The sequence below is a fragment of the Bombus flavifrons genome, chromosome 2, assembly GCF_040668555.2.
Source record: "Bombus flavifrons isolate JBK064 chromosome 2, iyBomFlav1_principal, whole genome shotgun sequence".
In the NCBI taxonomy this organism is placed as follows: domain Eukaryota; kingdom Metazoa; phylum Arthropoda; class Insecta; order Hymenoptera; family Apidae; genus Bombus; species Bombus flavifrons.
The window spans coordinates 20173762-20195879 of NC_138443.1; the positions used below are offsets into that span (position 1 = coordinate 20173762).

The window sequence follows — 22118 nt, forward strand, 5'->3', positions numbered from 1 at the left end:
TTGCTCATTAGTCGTAAATGATTGCCAAATAATTAATTTACTAATTTATTAATTAAGGTCTTGGGAAGAATCAAAATATTTGATCCTTTTTGATATATTATACCGTTCTAACAATAGTTTATGCGCTATATCATAATAGACTGTACACTTAGTCTCTAATTATGAGTAATGAAAATATAATGGCAAAACAACACAAATCATACCAAAATTCACTAAAAATCATATAGCGCTTTCTTATCTCAAAAAAATAATTTTATGAAATGTTAATATCACTTCCTATGTATATTATGAAAATTATACAATTTCGCACAGAGTTTACATATTACGCTGCATTACGTAAAATAACATTGGTATCTTACGAGTAATTTTAAAAGTAATTTTTGAGGCAATGTTTTGTCACTATTACGTTCGTCCGCCGGAACTTATCCAATATTCTCTCAATTAGTCACACACCTCTTATTTACATCCTTAACCGCAGCAGAACTGCAAAACGTACTCTCTGTGCATGTTTGATTAACGTAAAATGGTAAATGTATGCAAAAATTTAATTATCAAAGGAAATTAGTAACAGCAATTGTTAATTAATTTTTGCAACTTATTACTTTTACATTTCTATATACTTTTGAATATATAAACAATAATTAGATAATAAATATGTGCTTTTGCATGAAATAACAAATATTTATGGTCACACAAATATTTGTGAAAATAATTACAATTAATAAATAATTGTATTTTTCTTACAATTGATTAACTAACTGAATGATTAAAGTATTTCACAAATATAACAAAAATATAAAATAACACAAAAGTACAACGGATTAAAATGACGATGAGATTAATAATGTCATAATGTTAATAAAATGCTTATTAATTTTTGTTAACATATTATCAATAATTAGTCATCCTAGACCTTACTAATTTATAGAATATATGTAATAATATAAAAAAATGTCTTACATTAGGAAAGGAATTTTAGTGAAATATATATGATTAGTGAAATACATCTCCGACTTGATTCAAATAGAAATATTTGTATATCATTAAATATGATCAGTCTGATTCTTAAATTCTATCCATAAACTAAAATATATTATAATTACTAAATATTGCATGCTTCGGGGGACCATTTCATATTTTGTTTTATATGTTAAAAATCATTAATCACCGATTAGAGACAATGAGTATTTCACTCATGCATGGATCATACAAAGTATGTTGTTACAAATAATCCCCAATAAGAAAAACCTTTCTTCTCACTTTACATAGAGTATAATTGTATAGACTTAAAAACGTTTATCCTTATACCAAAGTGTTAAACTTAGTCGTTAGAAATTTCCACCATATCTTATGTGAGTCGATTGTTTGAATGTAAAATTTGTGTAACTACAATCATACTTTCCATTAAAAATCATGAGAAAAAAAAGATCATAAAAAGAACGTTTTACATACGAAATAAGACATTTTCCCGAGTGTCGATTTAAGAGTTTTAAGACAAATATTATATCTTTTATGCGTGTAACACACAAATGCACGAACGCTCGCATACATAACAGTGAAATATAATAGAATAGAGTCAACATTCACACGATAAGTGGAAGAAGCATAACATATATGTATTAAAGCTGATTTAGGCTATTTGAACCAATAGATCTGTTTCAAGCATATGTATATACAAATCGTAAAACAATTTCTATTATTTAACATATTGTACGCTTATGTTTCATGCTAAATGAACGGCAAAAATTAACAAATGTGTTGAGAAATCAACTAAAATGAATATATTTATGTAATTTTTATATAACTTGGAGGTTGTACTCAATATTGATATGTATTCTTAAAAGACTTCAAAACATACATATATATATATATATATATATATATATATATATATATATATATATATATATATACTTGTGCACTGCACATTATCTAATAGATTTACTTTTGTCCATTTTCGTCAGAATACCAGAGTATGGAAAGAAAATTTATATGAAAATATTTTCAATTAAGCTAGAATATTGTGTTTAAATATCACAATTAAATAAAGGCTTCTACACTAAGATTTTCATAAAAAGTTATTATAATAATGTGATGTAGAAATTAACAATAATATAAATAATGATATAACAGTGTAATAATATTCGAATAAGTTATCAAATTGTCATTGACTTACCTGCAACATTCATATCCTATTTTATACTCACTTTTCTCTCACATTATTGAATAATTAGTATTGAAATTATTGTAAATAGGTATCGAAATTAACAATTGGTAAACAAATAAAAAAAGTGTATATGTAACAATGAGTATAATATGAACTAATCTGTTCTTTATATTTTATTGCGTTATCCAGTTTCTCGAAATATATATATCGTACTGTTCATGACAAAACAATAAAGGAATTCTGTAATAAAACGATAAAAATTCAATTTTCAATTCTGTTGATGAATCTTTAACAAATGATATGCATGGAACATAGTTAAAAATACTTTGGGTAGTTACGTCCTTAAACATATTGGAATTGTAAGTTGCTATGCAATAAATATATTATCTAAACTTTGCTCTCAAAGTTTAATAACATGTAAAGAAAAACCGTGAGAGCAAAAGCGTGACTCACTTTTTCCGTAGGTCATACATAGTTTGAGTATGTGTGTGAATAGTTTATATACAGTGAACAAGATAGAAAAAGTTTCACCGTAACTCTGAAATTTGGCAATGTAATACTATTTACCGACAATATAACGTTGTCTGCAACGCAATAAAATATGAACATTGTTCGTCTTCCTTAATATTGAATTTTGATCAATGGTAGTGTAATATAAATCATTTTAATAGTTATACGATGCACAGGAAACACATAACTGCAATCAATTTTCATCCGAGGATTCTGTGGAACTTTGAGGCATTGGGTTGAACCAATTTTCACGAATGCCAGTGCTCCTAGATACAAAGAAATATCGACAAAAGTCAATCAATCAATAGCACAAATGTAAACTTATAAAATGTTACATTCATATTGTTTCGTTTACTAATTTTTCGAAAAATTTATAATTCAAATTGGACAAATAGTAGCAGAAAGAAGATATTAATGAGACATGGAGACCGGAGACGTAATTAATAGACAGCAGAAGAGAATGAATAAAAGATGCACACAATCTTGTATAATACTATGATAAATTATTAAATTTCTCTTCATACGACTTGTTATCACAACTATTAGTTGTAGTGGTTCGATAACCCTTAAACGTTATAAAATGATTTAATATTGAGTTAAGTAAAAAAGAATAATAATCCCTTTTCCTATAATTACCTTGTTCGTTGACGGGTACTTATAGGCAGTGTGAGTGAAGTTCTATAATACTGAGGAGTAACATTTGAAGCTGTTTCATCTGGTCTTCTATGTAACGTCATAGTTTCGTGCGGAGACGTAATTAATTCATCTTCGTTATCTAAATAATAACGAGAACCTGTTGCGCTTTTACAATTTTCACATTCGCTTCTGTAATCATCTGTATCGTCGTGGAGAGTAGAAAGAGCTTGCATGCTACAAGTGCATGTAACCGATTCAAAACTTCCTTCTTCATTAATTCCATTAGCTATATTTAATGGTGGCTGGAATGCATGAAAATCATTATATACATACAACAAGTAAATGTATTTGAAAAGACAGAATTTTATAATACTTACAATATTATGTTAGATTTTGTACTATACCTTAAAATCATGAGATTTTAGTTCCACTTTAGGATCCAATGGTTGTCTTTCAATTTGTTGCAATCCCGAGGAAGAAGCAGAAGAAGGCTGTATTTGTACATCTTCAGGTAATGTTTCTGGATTTGTATTTTCCCTTGAATTTTCTAATTTAGTTACAGCATTTTGTTGCGATGAATGTGGTATGTTCGACGTAGTAATATCAGCTGTTATCGTAAATCGTAAAAATTCTTTCTGAGTGCAATCATTTATAATATCTTGTAACTTTGCACTGGTACGAGTTGTTAAAGTCCTAGGAATTGTACGATGAGTAGTCACGCTAGAATTTGGTAAGGTTGCGGATATTGTAAATGCTCCAGTTTGTCGAGGAAGGGTGGTATGCGTTTGATAACTTTTCGGGATAGTAGGTTGTTGTTGTTGGGTGAAATTGGATAAAGGTTGTGCAGTTACATCAGGACGCTGATTAGTGAAGTTCGGAATTCCAATGGGGGTAGGTAAATTTTCGTAAGTACTTGTTCCCATTGTGAAACTCGTCGTAGAAGTTCCTACACTAACACTCGGAGATAACGTTTCGTTTTGATTCGACTGCCGATAGCTAGCATATATGTTTGGATTCGATATTGGCCTACTTGGCGTTGAGATTAAGCCACTTTGATCCGTTATGACGCCGTCGCAAATTAATGTTGACGAATTGCGATTTATACCACTTTGAGTGCTTCCTACTAACGATATACTTGTACGACTATTGGTATTTGGCAAATAGGTGTTTGGAAAATTTAATTGCGGAAGCGCTTGTGGGTTCATGGATAAAAGAGCTTGTTCCGCTCTCGCTGCTGCTACTGCTTCTTCATAAGGTGGTGGAGCCTCGCCACGAGGAAAGTAATTATTTGGTGGTTTCCACAATGGATAACTAGCTCCACACGGAATGTCATCCATGGGAACACTATGCGACAATCCATCTCGTTCTAAATATCCCATACTATCTAAGTTTCTTTGGTCCTCTGCTAACTGTCTGTTCTGCCTTCCTGCCACGCAAACTTTTACAAAATAATCAAAATTTTTGATCTATTATTCTAAGATAAAAACACTTGACACATTGTGAAGGAGAAATACCTCGTATCTTTCTTTGGCGCACAAGGTGTATTAAAAAAAATAACAGACACAATGACAATACAGCTGTTACAAAACTAGCGATAGATCGTAGTCCTATATCGTAAGCAGCATCGTTTGTGTTGCTACCAATCCCATCAGATTTGTCATTCGGTATAGATAACACTGTATCATCCAAACAAATATATCGGCAACAGATATGCCGGGTAGATTTACAATATTCCTGCTTAATGTAGAGTTAATCTTTCAGTCACAAAGAAAGAGAATGATACCAAGCACAAAGCGATATGATTATTTTACCACTTGAAGTGCTTCTCCATAATCGCAAATAAATGTTCGACACCACTTTGGATTGCCATTATCACATACACAGAGTGTACAGGGTTCCGGGCCAGGAATGTATATAAAAGTATCTTCATAGATTCGTCCTTGTTGATCTTTGCAGGTGACACCACTTTTTGCATGAATAACTGTAAAATATTTATAAAAGTATAGTCATAGGAACTCTTACTCACTTATGAGATTACTAAGCAGTGAAATTATGAGAAATGAAATTCGTAAATTGAATCATTGATTAACAATGTTTCCCCCTATTTGTCTTTTGTATTAGTTGTTTGAATTTCACACGGCACAAAAATAACAATTAACAACTATTTCGCTGAACATAAATATATTTGACAGCACAATTTACAGAAGATTTATATTTTGCTAAGATAAAATGGCACGCGCATATCGTACCAAGTGATCAAGTAAGCAGATGAGCGACAATGTATATATATGCGTCATACGCACGTTACGTCAATCGAAAAATCCACCAAGTATCGAGTGTTAAAAGCTGCCGATCGACACATAAAAATCGAGAATAATAAATAAATGAATCTGCAAGTTAAATATACAAACGCAGAATGGTAAAAAATATTTATATCGACGTATGACCGGATGATTTAAAACGACGCTAGATAATGTTTCACTGATTCATTGAATCGTAGGAGCGTAGCTTTAACAAAAAGGCTTTTCCTTCTTCTCCTCCTTGTTGTTGTTGTTGTTATTGTTATTATCATCATCATCATAATCATTATTATTACTATTATTACTATTATTATTATTATTATTATTATTATTATTATTATTATTATTAATCAGAACAGAGCGCGCAAGATAAAAGGTTAAGGTGAGTGTAATAAAAACAAGAAATTACTTGGTAAAAAGCCGAGTGAGAAAAAGAGGAAGGTCTATGTAAAAGTGAGAAAGCATTTGAACCGAAACAATAGAAAGATGGGTATAAAGAAAAGAAGAGTGTCATGTTTGACTCACCGTTAAAAAATAGAATAAATGCGTAAACTGCATAACCAAGAAGGTTACTGCCACTGTATTTCATTCTGCGTTTGTTATCTCATCATAATCGTAACCACTTGGAGCGGTGCAGCAACGAAGCGGAGAAGGTATCGTTGGACGTCTCAAACGGTGTTTCGTTCCGATGAGTTGCTGTTGTTGGTCCTCAACATTTTTCACGACACAATCCCAACTAACATCTTGTGCTAAAGCACCTGTATCATGAGTGATTTATATAGGAGCAACAGTTATTTTCACACAGCTGCATATCTTAGAAACACTTCTTTTACTCACAAGTGTCCTTGCGAAGTATGCGTCCTCTCAAATAGGCACACCAACTTGCATCTACTTCGCACGGACTCCCGACACCCGGAATGATCGATTAGTAAACGGAGCAGCTATCGGTGTCGAGCACTGATACCGTAGCTATCGCCATCTTCAAGCCATCCGCACAACTTTCTACGAGCAATTGCCATTCTTCTGCCGTGTCAGTCACCACACTATCCTTCGGCAATGCCTTCGGCGAGCTTACCTTATCCACTGCAATCGAACATTCTCTCGTTTATCGGAGTATCATCTGCCGCTTCGCACCGTATCATAGAATATCGCCACAGATACCGCCAATGACGCATACTTACTTATTCTCGCTCTTACTTATTTATCGCATGTATATACACGTGCCTCTTTCTCTTGCGCATAATTTTCTCTATACGTATAGTGAAAATAATTGAATTTTTTACGATAAAGAACAACCGAACGAGTGTATAATATATATATGCTCTATAAAATACACACGCACACGTATACACACGGACACACGCAAGCATACACATATGCGTACATAGATATCGTATGCGTGAAGGAATATCTAAAATAATCGATTAAATTAAAACCTGCTAGAAACAATCAATGACAATATAGCGTCATTACGTCAAGCGTGGCGTTACATCCGGTTAAGCGATTGAATTCATATTTATGTTATTGATTGATTACATGCATACCGTATCTATACATGGAAGCGAGATGAAAATCTATACTTTCAAAACAAAACAGATTCCCCTATCCTATCGCTTTTAACCTACCACATTTAACGACTTTATGCAAAATGTAAAAAAATTTCAAGTAAATCTATCTCGATACTCACCTGCAACAATCAAAAGAAATATTGAACATATAACGACACATAGAGAAGAAAAGAGCAAGAGGAAATAAAAAAATAGGATAACAGTTTGCACGTTGGATCAAATATAGAAATTGTAATTGTACGTCAGGTATGATCAATATCTAAGAAAGGAGAATTATTCGAAACTATTTACATAGCTGTCGTTTAGAATGAAACTACGAAAAGGATAATTAATATTATATCGTATTATACATGTACGTATAGTAGTACATATATATATATATATATATATATATATATATAATGTGTGCATATGTGAATGTATTGTTCGTAGAAAAAGGAAAGATGGAAAAAAACGACGATTCGCCCGAAGACGTTAAACGAGCCACTTCGATCGAGCGTGAAATAAAGAGAGGACAAAAGGATGATACGTTCGAAGGTTATCCACGAATAGTGGAAAAGAAGAAAAGATGGGAGCACTGCGATAAACCACCTTTAAAGAAAACTAAGGCAAATGGAACTACAAGTTTCAACATTTTCAGACGATTCGCTTTCTTCTTTCATCACGGATATCTTACTTTCGAAATAGGAAAGAATCGCGTTGATTGTACAGACGAAAAAAATATGTTCAATGTTCTAATTAAAGCAGGTTAAATGCGATTGAGAAGCTAATTTATCATCATGAATATATAGATAAGAAAACGCTTTATTCCATGTTTATAATATACACGCATACAAGTCGGATTTGCATACTCTTTTATTCGATGCTCTCGAGGCCTGTTTCGCTGCTGTTTCAACTGTTCGATAGAATTTCCTGCGAAAACAATTTAAATCCGTAACGATAATTGAACGTCGTTCGATTCGGCATGTGAAATGGTTCGATCAACGAACGGAGATTATTATGTTTTTCATCGATGTATGAAAGAATGTAGCTAACTTTATGATAAATTTGTGCCGTAGCATACAGAGAGGTCGAACGACGATTGCTGTCGAAAACAGAGAGGCAGGAAGAAAAAGACGACAAAATTTACAAAGGTTTCGGTATTTGGAGAGCCTTGTACATTTACAAAATTAGACACCATACCTAGACATTGTTTAACAAAACAAGATTATATCAATATGTTAGCGACTGCAAGGTGAAAGTTTGAACTTCATCAATGAGATACATTTTGACAGTGTCGATTTTGCGGAATAGCAAACGTAACGAAAGATTCTAATATTTTCACATAGTCGGAAATGCCCGCCAGATCAGCAGAAGACGGTGCTTAGAAAACTAAGACCAGTGTCACCGCGAATCAAAGAATTGGCACAACCGACGAGACAACGAATGCTAATAACTTTACAACAAGGCGCGTCGATATTACCGCCGGCTCTCGTGGATAATCTCGTCCGAACCGTAGAGAACGAAACTTGTTTAACCCCTGAGTAACGTATCGATCGTTTAAACCATTCTTTATGCACTTGGGTAACATTATCTTTTCGTTTATATTCTCTGTTTTGTTTTATTTTATTTTATTTTTTGTTTCGTTTCGTTTCGTTTCGTTTCGTTCCGTTTTGTTCTGTTTTCCACCGAAAGATACATAATAACGATCGTTATGCGGTTGAAGAAATAATTTTGAAATTTCTTGAAAGCATCGTCGAGGTGTACACGGCTGTGAAATATCTTTTGTAGACAAGCTGCAAAAATCTCGCGTAAAAAGAAGTCTGGCGGAAAGAAGAGGAAAGGAGGAACGGAGAAATGGCAATATAAAGAGGCAAACAAATTAAAGAAAACAAGCGTTGGTATGGCAACCGCAGGATTTTTCGACAAAGATTCAATTTCTTGTCAATATCTTATGGCCGAGCGTTTTGTCCGAAGTATCTTAAAATCGAAATGCTCGTATCCGAAGTCGGAGTTGAACGATGTCGCGGAAGTGATAATCAGACGTCTGACAGATGTTCTCGAATATAGCCCTCCGCAAGACGAAGATCGTAAATCGCAACAAGTGCGTTATTTGGCCGATGTAATAGCCTGTTGGATAACCGGAGTGCTGTCCGAGGTCGCGCAATACCAAGAGGACAAACTTGTAGAACGATGTCGAAGGAAAGAAGAGGAAATGAGAATAGACGAGGAGGAGGAAGAGGAGGAGGAGGAGGATGAGGACGAAGACGAGGAGGACGAGGAGAAAGATAAGGACGAGGACCTAAAGAAATACGAAGAAGACGAAGAAGACGACGAAGACCGCGAATCAGATTTGGATTGGGGAGAGGATGCGAAAACGATGGACGAGGAAACGGAAACGGAAACGGAAACAAAAGAAATCGAGCCTCGAACGGAAGATTCGGAAATAACGGAAATAGAATTGCCAGTGGATGTGGAAACAGAAACTCAAGTGGAACCAGCAGCACAAGTGGAGACTGAGATACAAACGGAACCGAAGGCTCAAGTCGAAGCGGAGATAGAAGCGGATATGGAGACAGAAGTGGCAAAAGAATTAGAAGCAGGATCGGGATTAGAAGAAATACCAGAAATCAAATCAGAAGCAGAAGCAGAAGCAGAACCAGAAGCAGAAGCAGAAGCAGAACCAGAACTACAACAAGAACCGGTGACAGAAACGGAAGCAGAACTGGTACCAAAAACAGAGCCAGAACCAGAGTCAGAACCAGAGCTGGTACCGAAAACAGAACCAGAATCGGAACTAGAATCGGAACTAGAATCGGAACTAGAATCGGAAGCAAAAGCGGAAACAAAACGAGAGCCAGAATCAGAATCGGAAGCAGTAACAGAGTCAGTAGCAGGACTAGAACCAGAAGCGAAATTAGAAGCAAAATCGGAACCAGAGCCAGAAGCAGAACTAAAACTAGAATCAGTATCAGAAGCAGAAAAAGTGGCGGTAGTGGAGCCAAAATCGGAACTAGAGACAGAGATAGAAGGCGAAGTAGAAGGAAAAGCGGAAGAAGCTCGAGTCGAAGACGAGAAGGTGGAAGAACCGTTGGACGAAACGAGAGTGGAAGTATCGCCGGTTGAGATGGAATTACCCAAACATATAGACGTTATCGAGGGTTTGGAAGAATTGTTTAAAACCGATCTCCCTTTCCTCACGTTCGACAAGATTATCGATACTATCTACAAGATGATCGAAAGCATGCCAGAAAATACGGGCGATGATCCGATAACAAACGGCATACATCGTGCAATTTACGAAAAGTTGAGTAGTATAGTAAAGTTGGAAAACCCGGATCTATTGACGGAAGAATTGAAGACTATTATGAACATAGTGTGCGGAAAGATGGCAAATTGGTTAAGATCGATACTAAGTAAATCGCAGATGGCGTTCATGGAACGATACATGCCAGAAGTAGAGTCTAAAGAAATTAGAAATTGGACTAGATGGCTGGAGTACGTCAGTGACGTGGCCAAAGATTGGAATATATGGTTACGGACCGTAATCGAGAAGTTGTTGGAGATGGAAAGTGAGAAGATCACTCGCGGAGAATGGCAGGATTGGACAAAATCTTTCGATACCAAGGCTCTGCTTTGGAGACGATTTCACCTACAAACTATGCACCAAGCGGATCGCAACGTTACGATGTTGATTGGTCGACGCGTCGTTAAAACAGGAACAAAGGGCATGATTCCCGATACATCCGAGCGATTAATCAACACCACTGACTTACACGTTTGAAAAACATCACGCGTACACGCGTATCAGTTCTGTTTTTATTTATTTTTATTTATTTGCTTTACCGCTTATTTACTACACGCTTTATTTCATTTACTACTATTTTATAACTAATGTAGCTAACTGGTACAACTAAGCGGTTAGATATGTATAGAAGCGCAGAAAATACGCAAACGTAGACTTTAAGATACTCGCACGATCGAAACTCGCTCGTTCGAAGCTTGCGAACGTTTAATCTACTCGAAATCGAAACGAAGCGGCAACGACGACAAAATTAAAGAGAAGCGGAAAAACGAAAAACGAAGACAACGAAATATAGAAACTCGTGCAACTTGTAAACGACAAAATAAAGAGAATGTGAAACCACGATAGACGAATTACGATCGGATTATTCGTATTAGGTATTTAGGCGAACATCGTTGTCGGTGGATGTATTATCGGATATATCGTTTGATACGTTCGAGTAATACGCAATACGAGTAGGCAAGGAGAAACGCAGAGGCAAATTATCCACGCTGGCATTCCACTTTTTCGATCAGCAGTATTCGCTACACAAGAATGTGCCAAAGCAAAGTGTGTCAAAGAAAACCCCCTTCCGTCTTGGCAAAGAAAAGCTGAGGTGGAAGCAAGACTTTCTTCTGGAACGGCGTAACGCTGACATTGCTCGTCGTGCGCCGACCGTCTATGTCGATACATTTACAATTTATACGTTGAAACCACGTACTTGCGCATACTTGCGCATACTTGCTATACGTATATCAAACACGTCTCGTTCGCGATCGCTTGAATTCGCATCCACATGCTTATCTAGGTCTGCGCCCGCGCAAACTCCGCAACGCTTCCTACTACCATCGACCGTGCCACGATATCGTCTCCTCTCGCTTCCTCCTTTTTCCTTCGGCTTCCCTTCCCTTCCCTTCCCTTCCCTACCCTTCCCTCTCCCCCGACCCCTTTTCACCTTCTCCCTCCCTTTCACTTCACCTTTCTCCTCCCTTTTCCGCTTTCTCTCGGCTACTCTCTTCCGTACCCTTCAGCGATCCGGCCTGCTCTCCGAGCGTATCTCCCAGTTTGCTCGGCTCCGTATCGTTCGTGTCTTTCCATTCGTCTCTCTTCTCTTCCATTCGTCGATATTTCGATTAATCAGAGTTGCTTCTCGTCCTCGTCCTTCTTCTCGTTTCCGCACAGAATACACGCGTGTGATTACGCAGAGTTTTCTCCCTTTCCTCCCGCGGAACAGCATTTTTACTTACTTTTTAATGAGCTTAATCGTTTCACGGTCACGACAACGTCTCTATCGTGTCAAAGAGAAACAACACGTTGAATCGAGAAAGAAACTTCATCGTCATCGTCCTCGTCCTCGTCATCAGCATCACCGATCGATTTCGACGATATCAAATACAGGTAATCCGCTAAAACCATCAGTGCATCTTATCTGTGTTAATCGTTTTGCCGATAGTAAGATAGTAAGATAGTAAGATAGTAAAATAGTAAGATAGTAAGATAGTAAAATAGTAAGATAGTAAGATAGTAAGATAGTAAGATAGTAAGATAGTAAAATAGTAAGATAGTAAGATAGTAAGATAGTAAGATAGTAAGATAGTAAAATAGTAAGATAGTAAGATAGTAAAATAGTAAAATAGTAAGATAGTAAGATAGTAAGATAGTAAGATATCGTCTGATATCTTTTATCATTTACATTTTCTTACATATAAGCATACATATATGCATATACATATACATAAATATGTATTTATGTACATACGTGTTCATTATCTTCGTACTTTTCTGTCCTACCCGTTTGTATCGCAATCGTTGAATATTCTAATTTGCAATTATCAAATCGTTCAATATGGAAATAACTAATATTCGCTTCGTTAAATATCGCGTGTAGGAGATATTAAAGTCGAATACTAAAAATGTTATAGTACAATAGGCAATAGTACTGTGTAATTTGTACGTAAAAGTGAAGAAATACGAAAGAAATAACGGACAAGCGAATAAATTTAGTTGGTGAGCGAGATAGACCACTGTTAAACGTATAAGAAATATCGCTGTTAAATTAGGAACGAACGACATGTATAATATAATCGTCGCTGTCGCAACCTTCGAGGCCTTATCGATAGAATTTACTGGTCTAAAAAATTGGTAATCTTTACGCTTGTCTTTCTCGAATATTACGATGATTTAGTCGCTTAGACCTGAAATTTCCTTCGATAAAGCTTTAGTAGTCTTTAGTAGTTTAGTAGTCCAGTTATAAACGTTCATCTTTTTCTAGACTCTTTCGTAGACTTACTTTGGAATTATTTTCGATTCCAAGGTTACTTACTGTTGTAAAAAGTGACTTACCGCTTCTACAAGAGATAGCGTACGTACGTCGTCGACTATTGTGCAGCGATTTCGTCCGATATGACATTATTCGATACCACGATACACGTACATGTATAATACGGTAAAATACATAGGTAACTAATGCTCTGTGTACATACGCTTTGCTATCTACGTACACACGCTAATCTACATATGTAGGAAAGTGTACGCGTATGTTTGCACGCATGGTGAATAAGGTATCAGCGCGATAACCTCGGCTGTCAGAGTCAGCCAATGATTCGCTTGATCATCGTGTTATTGCATACGGTGGCACGTCGATGTGCGATCGCGCAAGGGAGGAGAAACGAAGAAAGAAAATTCGTAGGGAGAATGACATACGGTTAGACGCGAACGATACCGGTAGATGCGCGTCACCGTTCGAGGGAATCGTTGCTTCTGCTTGTAGCCCTCTGATCAAACCAAGTTGAATCGTCCATCGTTTCAGGATGACATTGACGTGTTTGGAAAAAGCATCGTTGGTCGTATTGGCAGCGATTGGACTGCGATTTTTATTACGAGTCAGCATTCTCGTGTGGAAGAAACTAATAGGACCGAGCTTCGGTTTTGGTATCGACTTGAGGACGCAGGGTAAATGGGCAGTGATTACCGGTGCCACCAGTGGAATTGGAAAAGCATACGCGGAACAATTAGCTGAAAAGGGTCTGAGTATCGTGTTGGTTTCACGAAGTCAAGCGAAACTCGAGCAAGTCGCAGCTGAGATCAAACAACGGTATGGTGTCGAAGTTCGAATCGTGGAAGCAGACTTGACCGAGGGACAAGTGGCTTACACGAGAATTGCCAAAGCCACCGAAGAACTCGAGGTATTTGTTCTTTCCCCTTTCTCTTATCCTCTGTCTCTCTCTCTCCCTCTCTCTCCCTCTTTCTTTTCTTTTTCGTTCCATCCATCTATCCGGTCCGTTCGTTCCATTCGATTCCATATACGTGCCATTCGACGCACCTACACCAAAAAGACAGACTTCTATCCGCCAATTTCAACATTGAATAATGCACGGCCATAATGTATATAGGTAATGCATAATATCGTAATATCGTGTTGTGTTGTTAATACATACAGGAAAACTTCTTTTTAGCAAAATTTTCAAATTACCGCGAAATACATCGATATATTGAGAATCGTCGAGTCCGCGTCGAAGAACGATTCGTCTTTGGCGATCGTCGTTTAATCTTTCAATCGTTATCCGTCTTTATTAACAGATCGCTGTGGTGGTGAACAATGCCGGGGCCAGTTACGACCATCCGGATCTGTTCAATAACATCTCGGAGGGATGTTTAGCGGAAATATTGCAGCTAAATGTGGCGGCGGTAACAGGAGTCGCGAGAGCTCTTCTTCCGCAACTGTTCGAACGTAGAAAGGGCGTTTTGATAAATATCAGTTCGGCGTTAGCGGTTATACCATCTCCCTATTTATCCGTATATGCCGCTAGCAAAGCCTATGTGCTCAAGCTCAGCTACGATTTGGCTGCGGAGGCAGAACCATACGGCGTCACCGTTCAATGCGTTACTCCCGGCCCAGTAGCCACCAAGATGTCAAAGATCAAGTAAGTCAAGCGGAATTCGTTTAAGCGACTTCCGCTTCTCTTTTTTTTATTCGATACACGTTACATGCATTTATTCATCGAGACGGACACTTGTACGTTCTGACGTGCTTAAACGCCTGAATATTTCATAAGTGACACTTTGATTTCTATTCGTATCTATTCATAGCTACATATACATACATACTACATATCTACGTAACATCTTTAGGAAACCAACTTGGATGGCACCAAAGCCAGAAGAATTTGTAAAGGCTTCGTTAAAAACGATCGGTCTGGAATTGTGCACGACAGGTTATCAGCCTCATTTCTTACTAACTGCTTTTATACACGGTTTACAATGCGTCTGCGAGAAAGGCGCGCTCTGGTTAACTTCCAAAATCATATGTAACATAAGAAATCGTGCTCTGAAAAAAGACAAGAAGAGAACAACGGGCAGTACGAAAGGCGCAGATTCGATCAGGGAGCACCAGTTACCCCTCGATAAATAGTACATCGTAAGTTCCACTCCCCTTTTTCTTCTTTCCCCCTCTTTTTTCCATCTTCTCCTGTTTCACCCTCTTTTTCTTTCACATTCTTTTTCTTCCTTCTCACAAACGCGTTTCTCCTTTCTTTCTGATTTTCGCTTTTCTTTTAGACGCAACGCGATAGACGTCATTTACTTTTAAACACGATCGACTATGCACGTAATACGAATAACGAAGAAATCTGACACTTCTGCCACTTCTTTGCCATACTTTTGCCACATGGTATGAAACGAAATATTATAAAATTCAATTACTCTTTTAGATTCATTTCTAAGCTCTCTAATTGTTTTTTTGTTTTTTCTCTTCTTTATTAATTAATTCTTGTACATATATTATTGTTCTATATTTATAACTGTTGTACAAACGAATAAAATGTCCGATTGTTTTTCATTTTCTTTTCACTCTTTTCCCCCTAATGACTACCTCACACATTGTCCTTAATACATGTATGTCAACAATGACACTTGAATTTTCCACGTATTTACATAGATGACTCTATTAGTCTATGGACCTCGTTACGACGACAAAATAGATAATATCTAATAATAATAATAATAATAATAATAATAATAATAATAATAATAATGTCAAGTCAATGTATGCTATGTCAGAGAGGAAATTGGACTAGTGGACTGCGATCATGCGGCCAAGTAACAATATTTAAATACATTTGTCGTACAGACATGCGTTCGTTTTTGCTTCTCCTTTACATCGCATCGTCCCAGTAAGAACGAAAATCTCTCTTTCAAAGACAACAATTACTATTATTCTTATTATCATCATTATTACTATTGCTATTGCTATTATTATTATTATTATTATTATTATTATTATTATTATTATTATCACTATCACCATTATAATAATTATTGCTATCGTTACTATCAAATAAATCAATTCATTACATGTATGTATATTGCTCGTACATATCTTTAGAAATGAAACAGATTATATACTAAAATACTATTATTATCGTTTTAAAAAAAGTACCAATCGGAAAAATATAAGAAACGATATATTGAAAGATTTTGTACCTATTCGTTGATGATTCGTTCCACGCAATACGCGTTCAATGCGCCTGATTTAACCATTGACTAAATACAGAATAGATCCGACATCGCGTGAAATTTCCTGTCTCGCATTCTGAAATATCGACTTCGAAAGAAATCAGATCATTTCTTACTTTCTCTTGTACAAAACTGCTACGGCGAATATAAGAATTACGTTCGAGACTCGATCGTTGCAAGTAATAAAAATGGACTTGTCATCTTACGGGATATCGCGATGCATGTAATACTATAATATCATTGAGTAAGATCGGTGTACGTGACCAGAGAGGAAATGAGAGTGCCAACGCTCGCAGTTCTAGCTTTTTCACAGTACAGGTGCTGCACCATGCAGCCAAGTGCTGAATTTAATCGACATTATCGTATATAAGAACCTATAAAGTTAGAAATCTGCCCTGTCTGGCCGCATCCTAGCATAGACAAGAACCTATTGAATTCCACGCTACAGAAATTTCATATTCGTATTTACTTTTCTATATAAGTCGAGATAGGCGAGTATAAGAATGACAAAACCGCGCATATAATGAAACTAATTGTAAGTTATCTAAGAAAGAGAAATTAATCGTTTATTATATTTTTGAACGATGACACGTATGAAGCAGGGTTAGAAATAGTAGAAAATGTCAGGATATAATTTCTTTAATTGAAAATAATTTATCATTGTTTAGTTCGCCATTGATCGATGTATAAGTTATACAATATCTATTTTGTAATAGCAGAAAGCAATTTTTACTACTTCTAACCCTGCTTTATACGTGTCATACGTACATCGTTAAAAATATAGTAAACGATTAATTTCTCTTTCTTAGGCAACTTACAATTAGTTTCGTTATTGTTTTTTCAGAATAGAAAAGTAGATACGAACTTTTCCGTACAAAGTACAACTTTTTCGTACAAGTGAATAGCGAATCCGGTAGCGTGGAAATCAATAGGTTGTTGTCTATGCTAGGGTGCAACCAAACAGGGCAGATCCCTAACTTTATAGGTTCTTGTATATGCTAACGTAGATTAAACTGTTGCATTTGGCCGCATGGTCGCAGTCCACTAATCCAGGAACAGCCAGTTCCATGAGCGTGGGCACTCTCGTTTCCTCTCTGACATCGCGTACGTTGGCACGACTACTTGACCAAACATATCGACCACCGACTTGAAATTATACGAGCTTTTCTGTTTGTGCATAGCATATCTCCAGTTTGTACCGTGATACTGACCGTGTGAACGTTCATAGATTTTATCGCGCCCGCTATAATTTATAACGTCGCGTCGATCGTCACAGTAGGTAGTCGAGAAGGAGGATCAGAGATGGCGCAAAGCCGTATTCCATGTGCGCGTGTGCACTTGTTATATAACAAGTAACAGACGATTTATAACCGAAATTTTCTTCCGTGATATTTTAACGCCTTTGATCAATTTTTGCCAATAGTATTGGCCAACTACGATCGTTTGCAAGCGATCTTCGTTATTCGTTAATAAAAATAATTGCGTGCGTTCAAAGCAATTGGAATATTTATCTGGCGTTACGTGTTACGTTCAGATACGTGATTCTTGGTGTACACTAACATTTCGATACGTTTTTCACTAGCCGAACCTCTTTGCTGGCCAAAACAAGCGATGCATTGATGCAGAAGATTTAGTCTTTTGCAAAGGGTAGCGGAAAATCGTAGAAAGTAATTGATCGAGACACAAGACGATATACTTCATTAATGATCCTAACCTATGAACGCGAGGAAAAGTGTGAAAACCATTTTTCCTTTCTCGAATATATGTCTGGAGGGATTAATAAAAAGACAGATACTTACAACGGTCAATTGTTGGCCAATAAACTACTCGTGTTGCGACCGATTAAGCAACCGAAACGAGTGGCATGTTGTGGAACACGACGACGTTCAACGAACCTACGATACATCATTCTGTTTAACGGACGCTATGTATTGTGGAAAGAAAATAAAGTGAAATAGTGTTTACCGTCATTTTTATGGTGTGTATATAAGTATACATATATATGTATATGTATATGTATATGTATATCTTTCTGCGTGCGTGTGTGTGTGTGTATATGCATATGTATATATATATATATTTATATTTATATTCGTAAGCGCATCGTACATAGGAAAATATATCGTACGTCGAAATTTCTTTCTCTTGTACTTACATACGTCGTTTCACACGACCTTCAAGACTTCGACTTATTATCCACGTTGTATTTTATACATGCACGTTTATCGATACTTTGAACATTCGTATCGTTTACATTTGCTTGTAAATTAATGATAATCATAGAATCGCAATTAATCGCATAATGCGGTTTATCAGTGTAGAAAAATTATTGGAGATTCAAAGGGAACCAGCTAATATACGAAACATCTGTATATTAGCTCACGTAGATCATGGTAAAACCACTTTGGCAGACTCTCTGGTTGCCAGCAATGGAATCATCTCTAATAAGCTTGCGGGTAAATTACGATATTTGGACAGCCGTCCCGACGAGCAACTTCGAGGAATTACGATGAAATCAAGCTGCATCGCTCTTTATCACAAGTATAATCATCGAGAATGTGCTATCAATTTAATCGATTCACCTGGACACGTGGACTTTGCTTCCGAAGTGTCGACTGCTGTGAGACTATGCGACGGTGCTATTATCGTGATCGACGTGGTAGAAGGCGTGTGCCCGCAAACACGTAGCGCCTTGTCTACCTCTTACGCAGAGGGTTTAAAGCCAATTTTATTATTGAACAAAATAGACAGATTAATTACAGAAATGAAATTGTCACCGTTGGATGCTTACGTGCATTTAACGCAGGTTTTAGAACAGGTGAATGCTGTAATGGGAGAGCTATTTGCCAGTGACATAATGGAGCGGGAAGAAAAGGAGGAGTTGAAAAAGGAAACGGTGGCGGAGAGCATCTCCGAAAGGAGTATAGCGGATTGGCAGTCCGTACTAGAAGACATAGACGACTCTACGTTATATTTCTCTCCGGAGCAAGGTAACGTCTTATTTTGCAGTGCTACGGATGGCTGGGGATTCGGTGTTAAAGAATTTGCCAACATATTTTCGGCGAAATTGGGCTTTAGCGAAAAAGTTCTATCAAAGACGCTTTGGGGAGATTATTACGTAAATACCAAGACAAAGAGGATAATGAGAGGAGCTCAAGAGAAAGCGAAGAAGCCTCTGTTCGTTCAACTTATATTGGATAACCTTTGGGTTCTGTACGAAACGATAACCGTTCGCAAGGATAAAGACAAGGTAGCGTCGATGGCTGAAAGATTGGGTATAAAATTGACAAACAGGGATTTGAGGCACACGGATGCCAAGGCTCAATTACAGGCAGTCTGTTCTCAATGGCTACCTCTGGCTCGCGCGTGTCTCGACGCCGTATGCGACAAAATTCCACCACCAGATAATTTAACTTCGGAGAAGGTAGAACGTTTACTCAGCGGCAACTTTGATTTCTCTACGTTGCCAGAGGAAACGCAACGATTGAAGGAAACGTTTCTAGCCTGCGATCCTTCCCCTCGTTCACCTGTCGTTGTATTCATTTCGAAAATGTTTCCGGTAGAGAGAAACACGTTGCCGGAGAATAAACCAAAACCGTTGACGTCCGAAGAGTTGGCCGATCGAAAGGAAATGGCACGAACGAAGCACGCGGAGAAAATGACGAAGGAGCAACGATCGACGGGATTTGATCCGAGTGACGGGAGCGGAGGATCGAAAAGTGTCGTTTCGATTTCCGAAGAGGAAGAAATCCGCGGAGAAGATGAACACTCGGAAACTACGTTAATAGCGTTCGCTCGAATATATTCCGGATGTCTGGAGGAAGGAAGCGTCGTGTATGTTCTAGGACCGAAACACGATCCGCGTGAAATATTGAAAGAACGAAGGACAGAGGCAGGCGAGTTAGTGCCGATAGACGAGGACGTCGTGTCGAAAAGCTCGAGGCTCGGAAGGCACGTGACAAGAGTCACCATACGAAAACTGTACCTTCTAATGGGTAGAGAATTGGAACCGACGAACAAAGTATTTGCTGGTAACGTATTTGGAATCGGCGATTTGGAGGATTACGTGTTAAAAACGGCAACGCTTTCCACCACTGTCGCTTGTCCATCTTTCTCGGAGTTGACTTCGCTCGGTGTACCGATAATGCGAGTGGCTCTGGAGCCGAAACATCCGAACGATTTGCAACCGTTGATCAATGGGTTAAAATTGCTTAATCAGGCGGATGCCTGTGCCATCGTTCACATTCAAGAGACTGGGGAAATCGTATTAAGCACCGCCGGAGAAGTGCATTTGGAGAGATGTTTGGAAGATTTGAAGTTACGTTACGCGAAAGTCGATGTAAACGTGTCGGAACCTATCGTACCGTTTAGAGAAACGGTCGTGCCTCCACCGAAGGTCGATATGGTGAACGAAGCGATCGAGAAGAAAGCCGAAGACGTTAGTCTTGGATCATGGACGGCGAATCGACAATGTTACTTTGAAATCGACGCGAGACCTTTACCCGATAAGGTAACCAAAATTTTGGAAAAGAACGCCGATTTAATAAAGGCGTTCTATCATCATTATGGCGAATCGCGTTCAGAGAAGGAGGAGAAAGAAACTGAAAAGATTACGAACGATCGTGAGATGGAATCGTTAGGCTCGATGTCGGAGAGGAAGCAACGCGCGTTAGAATCGTTGAGAAGCGAGTTGGCCGGTGCGTTTCGAGAAGCGGGGGAAAAAGACGCGTTAGACAAAATATGGTCGTTCGGGCCACGAAACTGCGGACCTAATATCTTGTTGAACGAAACTGATTATAAGCAGAGGAAATTTTGGGAAAGCCACTCAAAGTCTATGGATCCGCGTGCTCCGTAAGTAATCATCGATACGACGAAAACTAGTACGCTGGTAACCGTTCCCCCTTCCCTCTTTTCTTCCGTTGATCGACAAAATACTTCAACGTTGACTATATCTATTCGATTAAAATAGACACGTTGTTATCGTTGTTGTTGTTTGTTATTATTATTATCATTAATATTATCTACCATGTCTCTAGTTACGAGAGCAGTATGGTCAATGGTTTCCAACTAGCAACGCTCGCCGGACCTCTCTGCGAAGAGCCTATGATGGGTGTCTGTTTCGTCGTGAAAAAGTGGGAAATTAATAATCAAGATTCACAAAGGTATATCGCTTCATAATATTAAATTACCCGAATGAACAAACTAAACGAAATTAACGCTTCGATTTCACAAGCATCATGTACGTACCATATACGTTACTTTACACGTTACACGTTTTTAACCCGTCGTCGTTTCTATTTACGTATCGTCTCTTTCCTCGCGCCGTTCCTTTCTCGCCTTTCATGCTTGCATTTTCCTTGCGTCGTTACGTTTTACGTTTCAACGTCTAATCAGCTAATAAAATCGAATATCGTTTGAAAAATAAAAACCTGTGTTATTAGCGACAATGGCAGCCAGAATCAAGGACACATGGATGGCGGTCATTTGATGTCAGCATGCAAAGAAGCTTGCCGTCGTGCGTTTAATTCGAGACACCCTCGATTAGTTACTCCGATGTATAGCTGCAGCGTCCTAGTCAATTCGGACGTACTGGGTAAGTTCGATTTCGTTTTCATTTAACGATAAGTGGGTGGATGAAGTAGGCTGGATGAAATGGAAAG

At 37.6% G+C, this 22118-nt stretch overlaps 4 protein-coding genes and 1 long non-coding RNA gene across 7 annotated transcripts in view; 3 read left to right on the forward strand and 2 right to left on the reverse strand.

The window, feature by feature from the left end:
* Nucleotides 1–1877: 1877 nt before the first annotated feature.
* LOC138188365 (mucin-4) lies at nt 1878–6686 on the reverse strand. Of its 2 annotated transcripts, none has more exons than XM_069130092.1 (7): nt 6451–6686; nt 6139–6371; nt 5125–5294; nt 4828–5047; nt 3718–4751; nt 3314–3615; nt 1878–2943 (listed from the first exon to the last, which is right to left on the reverse strand). In XM_069130092.1, the coding sequence occupies exons 2-7, from the start codon at nt 6200–6202 to the stop codon at nt 2871–2873; spliced, it is 1863 nt and encodes a 620-aa protein (XP_068986193.1). In that variant the 5' UTR covers nt 6203–6371; nt 6451–6686; the 3' UTR covers nt 1878–2870. The 2 variants fall into 2 exon arrangements, with proteins under 2 accessions (XP_068986193.1, XP_068986185.1); XM_069130084.1 differs by having other exon boundaries at nt 4828–5050; nt 6451–6685.
* Nucleotides 6687–7576: 890 nt separating this feature from the next.
* LOC138189743 (enolase-phosphatase E1) lies at nt 7577–10944 on the forward strand. The gene is made up of 4 exons (XM_069131878.1): nt 7577–7789; nt 8240–8415; nt 8510–8704; nt 8952–10944. The coding sequence occupies exons 1-4, from the start codon at nt 7583–7585 to the stop codon at nt 10942–10944; spliced, it is 2571 nt and encodes an 856-aa protein (XP_068987979.1). The 5' UTR covers nt 7577–7582.
* A 2620-nt stretch (nt 10945–13564) lies between these two features.
* On the forward strand, nt 13565–15781 carry LOC138188382 (very-long-chain 3-oxoacyl-CoA reductase). 2 transcript variants are annotated; one of them, XM_069130112.1, is made up of 4 exons: nt 13565–14129; nt 14524–14867; nt 15076–15361; nt 15516–15781. In XM_069130112.1, exons 1-3 carry the CDS (start codon nt 13755–13757, stop codon nt 15353–15355), a joined length of 999 nt encoding a protein of 332 aa, XP_068986213.1. In that variant the 5' UTR covers nt 13565–13754; the 3' UTR covers nt 15356–15361; nt 15516–15781. The 2 variants fall into 2 exon arrangements, with proteins under 2 accessions (XP_068986213.1, XP_068986204.1); XM_069130103.1 differs by having other exon boundaries at nt 13567–14129; nt 15502–15781.
* LOC138188395 (uncharacterized) lies at nt 14702–15544 on the reverse strand. Its single transcript, XR_011175495.1, has 2 exons — nt 15459–15544; nt 14702–15424 (listed from the first exon to the last, which is right to left on the reverse strand). It is a non-coding gene; the product is annotated as an uncharacterized LOC138188395 (long non-coding RNA).
* Nucleotides 15782–17737: 1956 nt separating the features above from the next.
* LOC138190007 (elongation factor-like GTPase 1) overlaps nt 17738–22118 on the forward strand; it is a 28977-nt gene continuing 24596 nt past the window's right edge. Inside the window, exons 1-3 of the mRNA XM_069132411.1 lie at nt 17738–21309; nt 21495–21620; nt 21900–22051. Coding sequence (XP_068988512.1) covers nt 18761–21309; nt 21495–21620; nt 21900–22051 — 2827 coding nt within the window. The 5' untranslated portion in view covers nt 17738–18760. The remainder of the gene's footprint in view (nt 21310–21494; nt 21621–21899; nt 22052–22118) is intronic.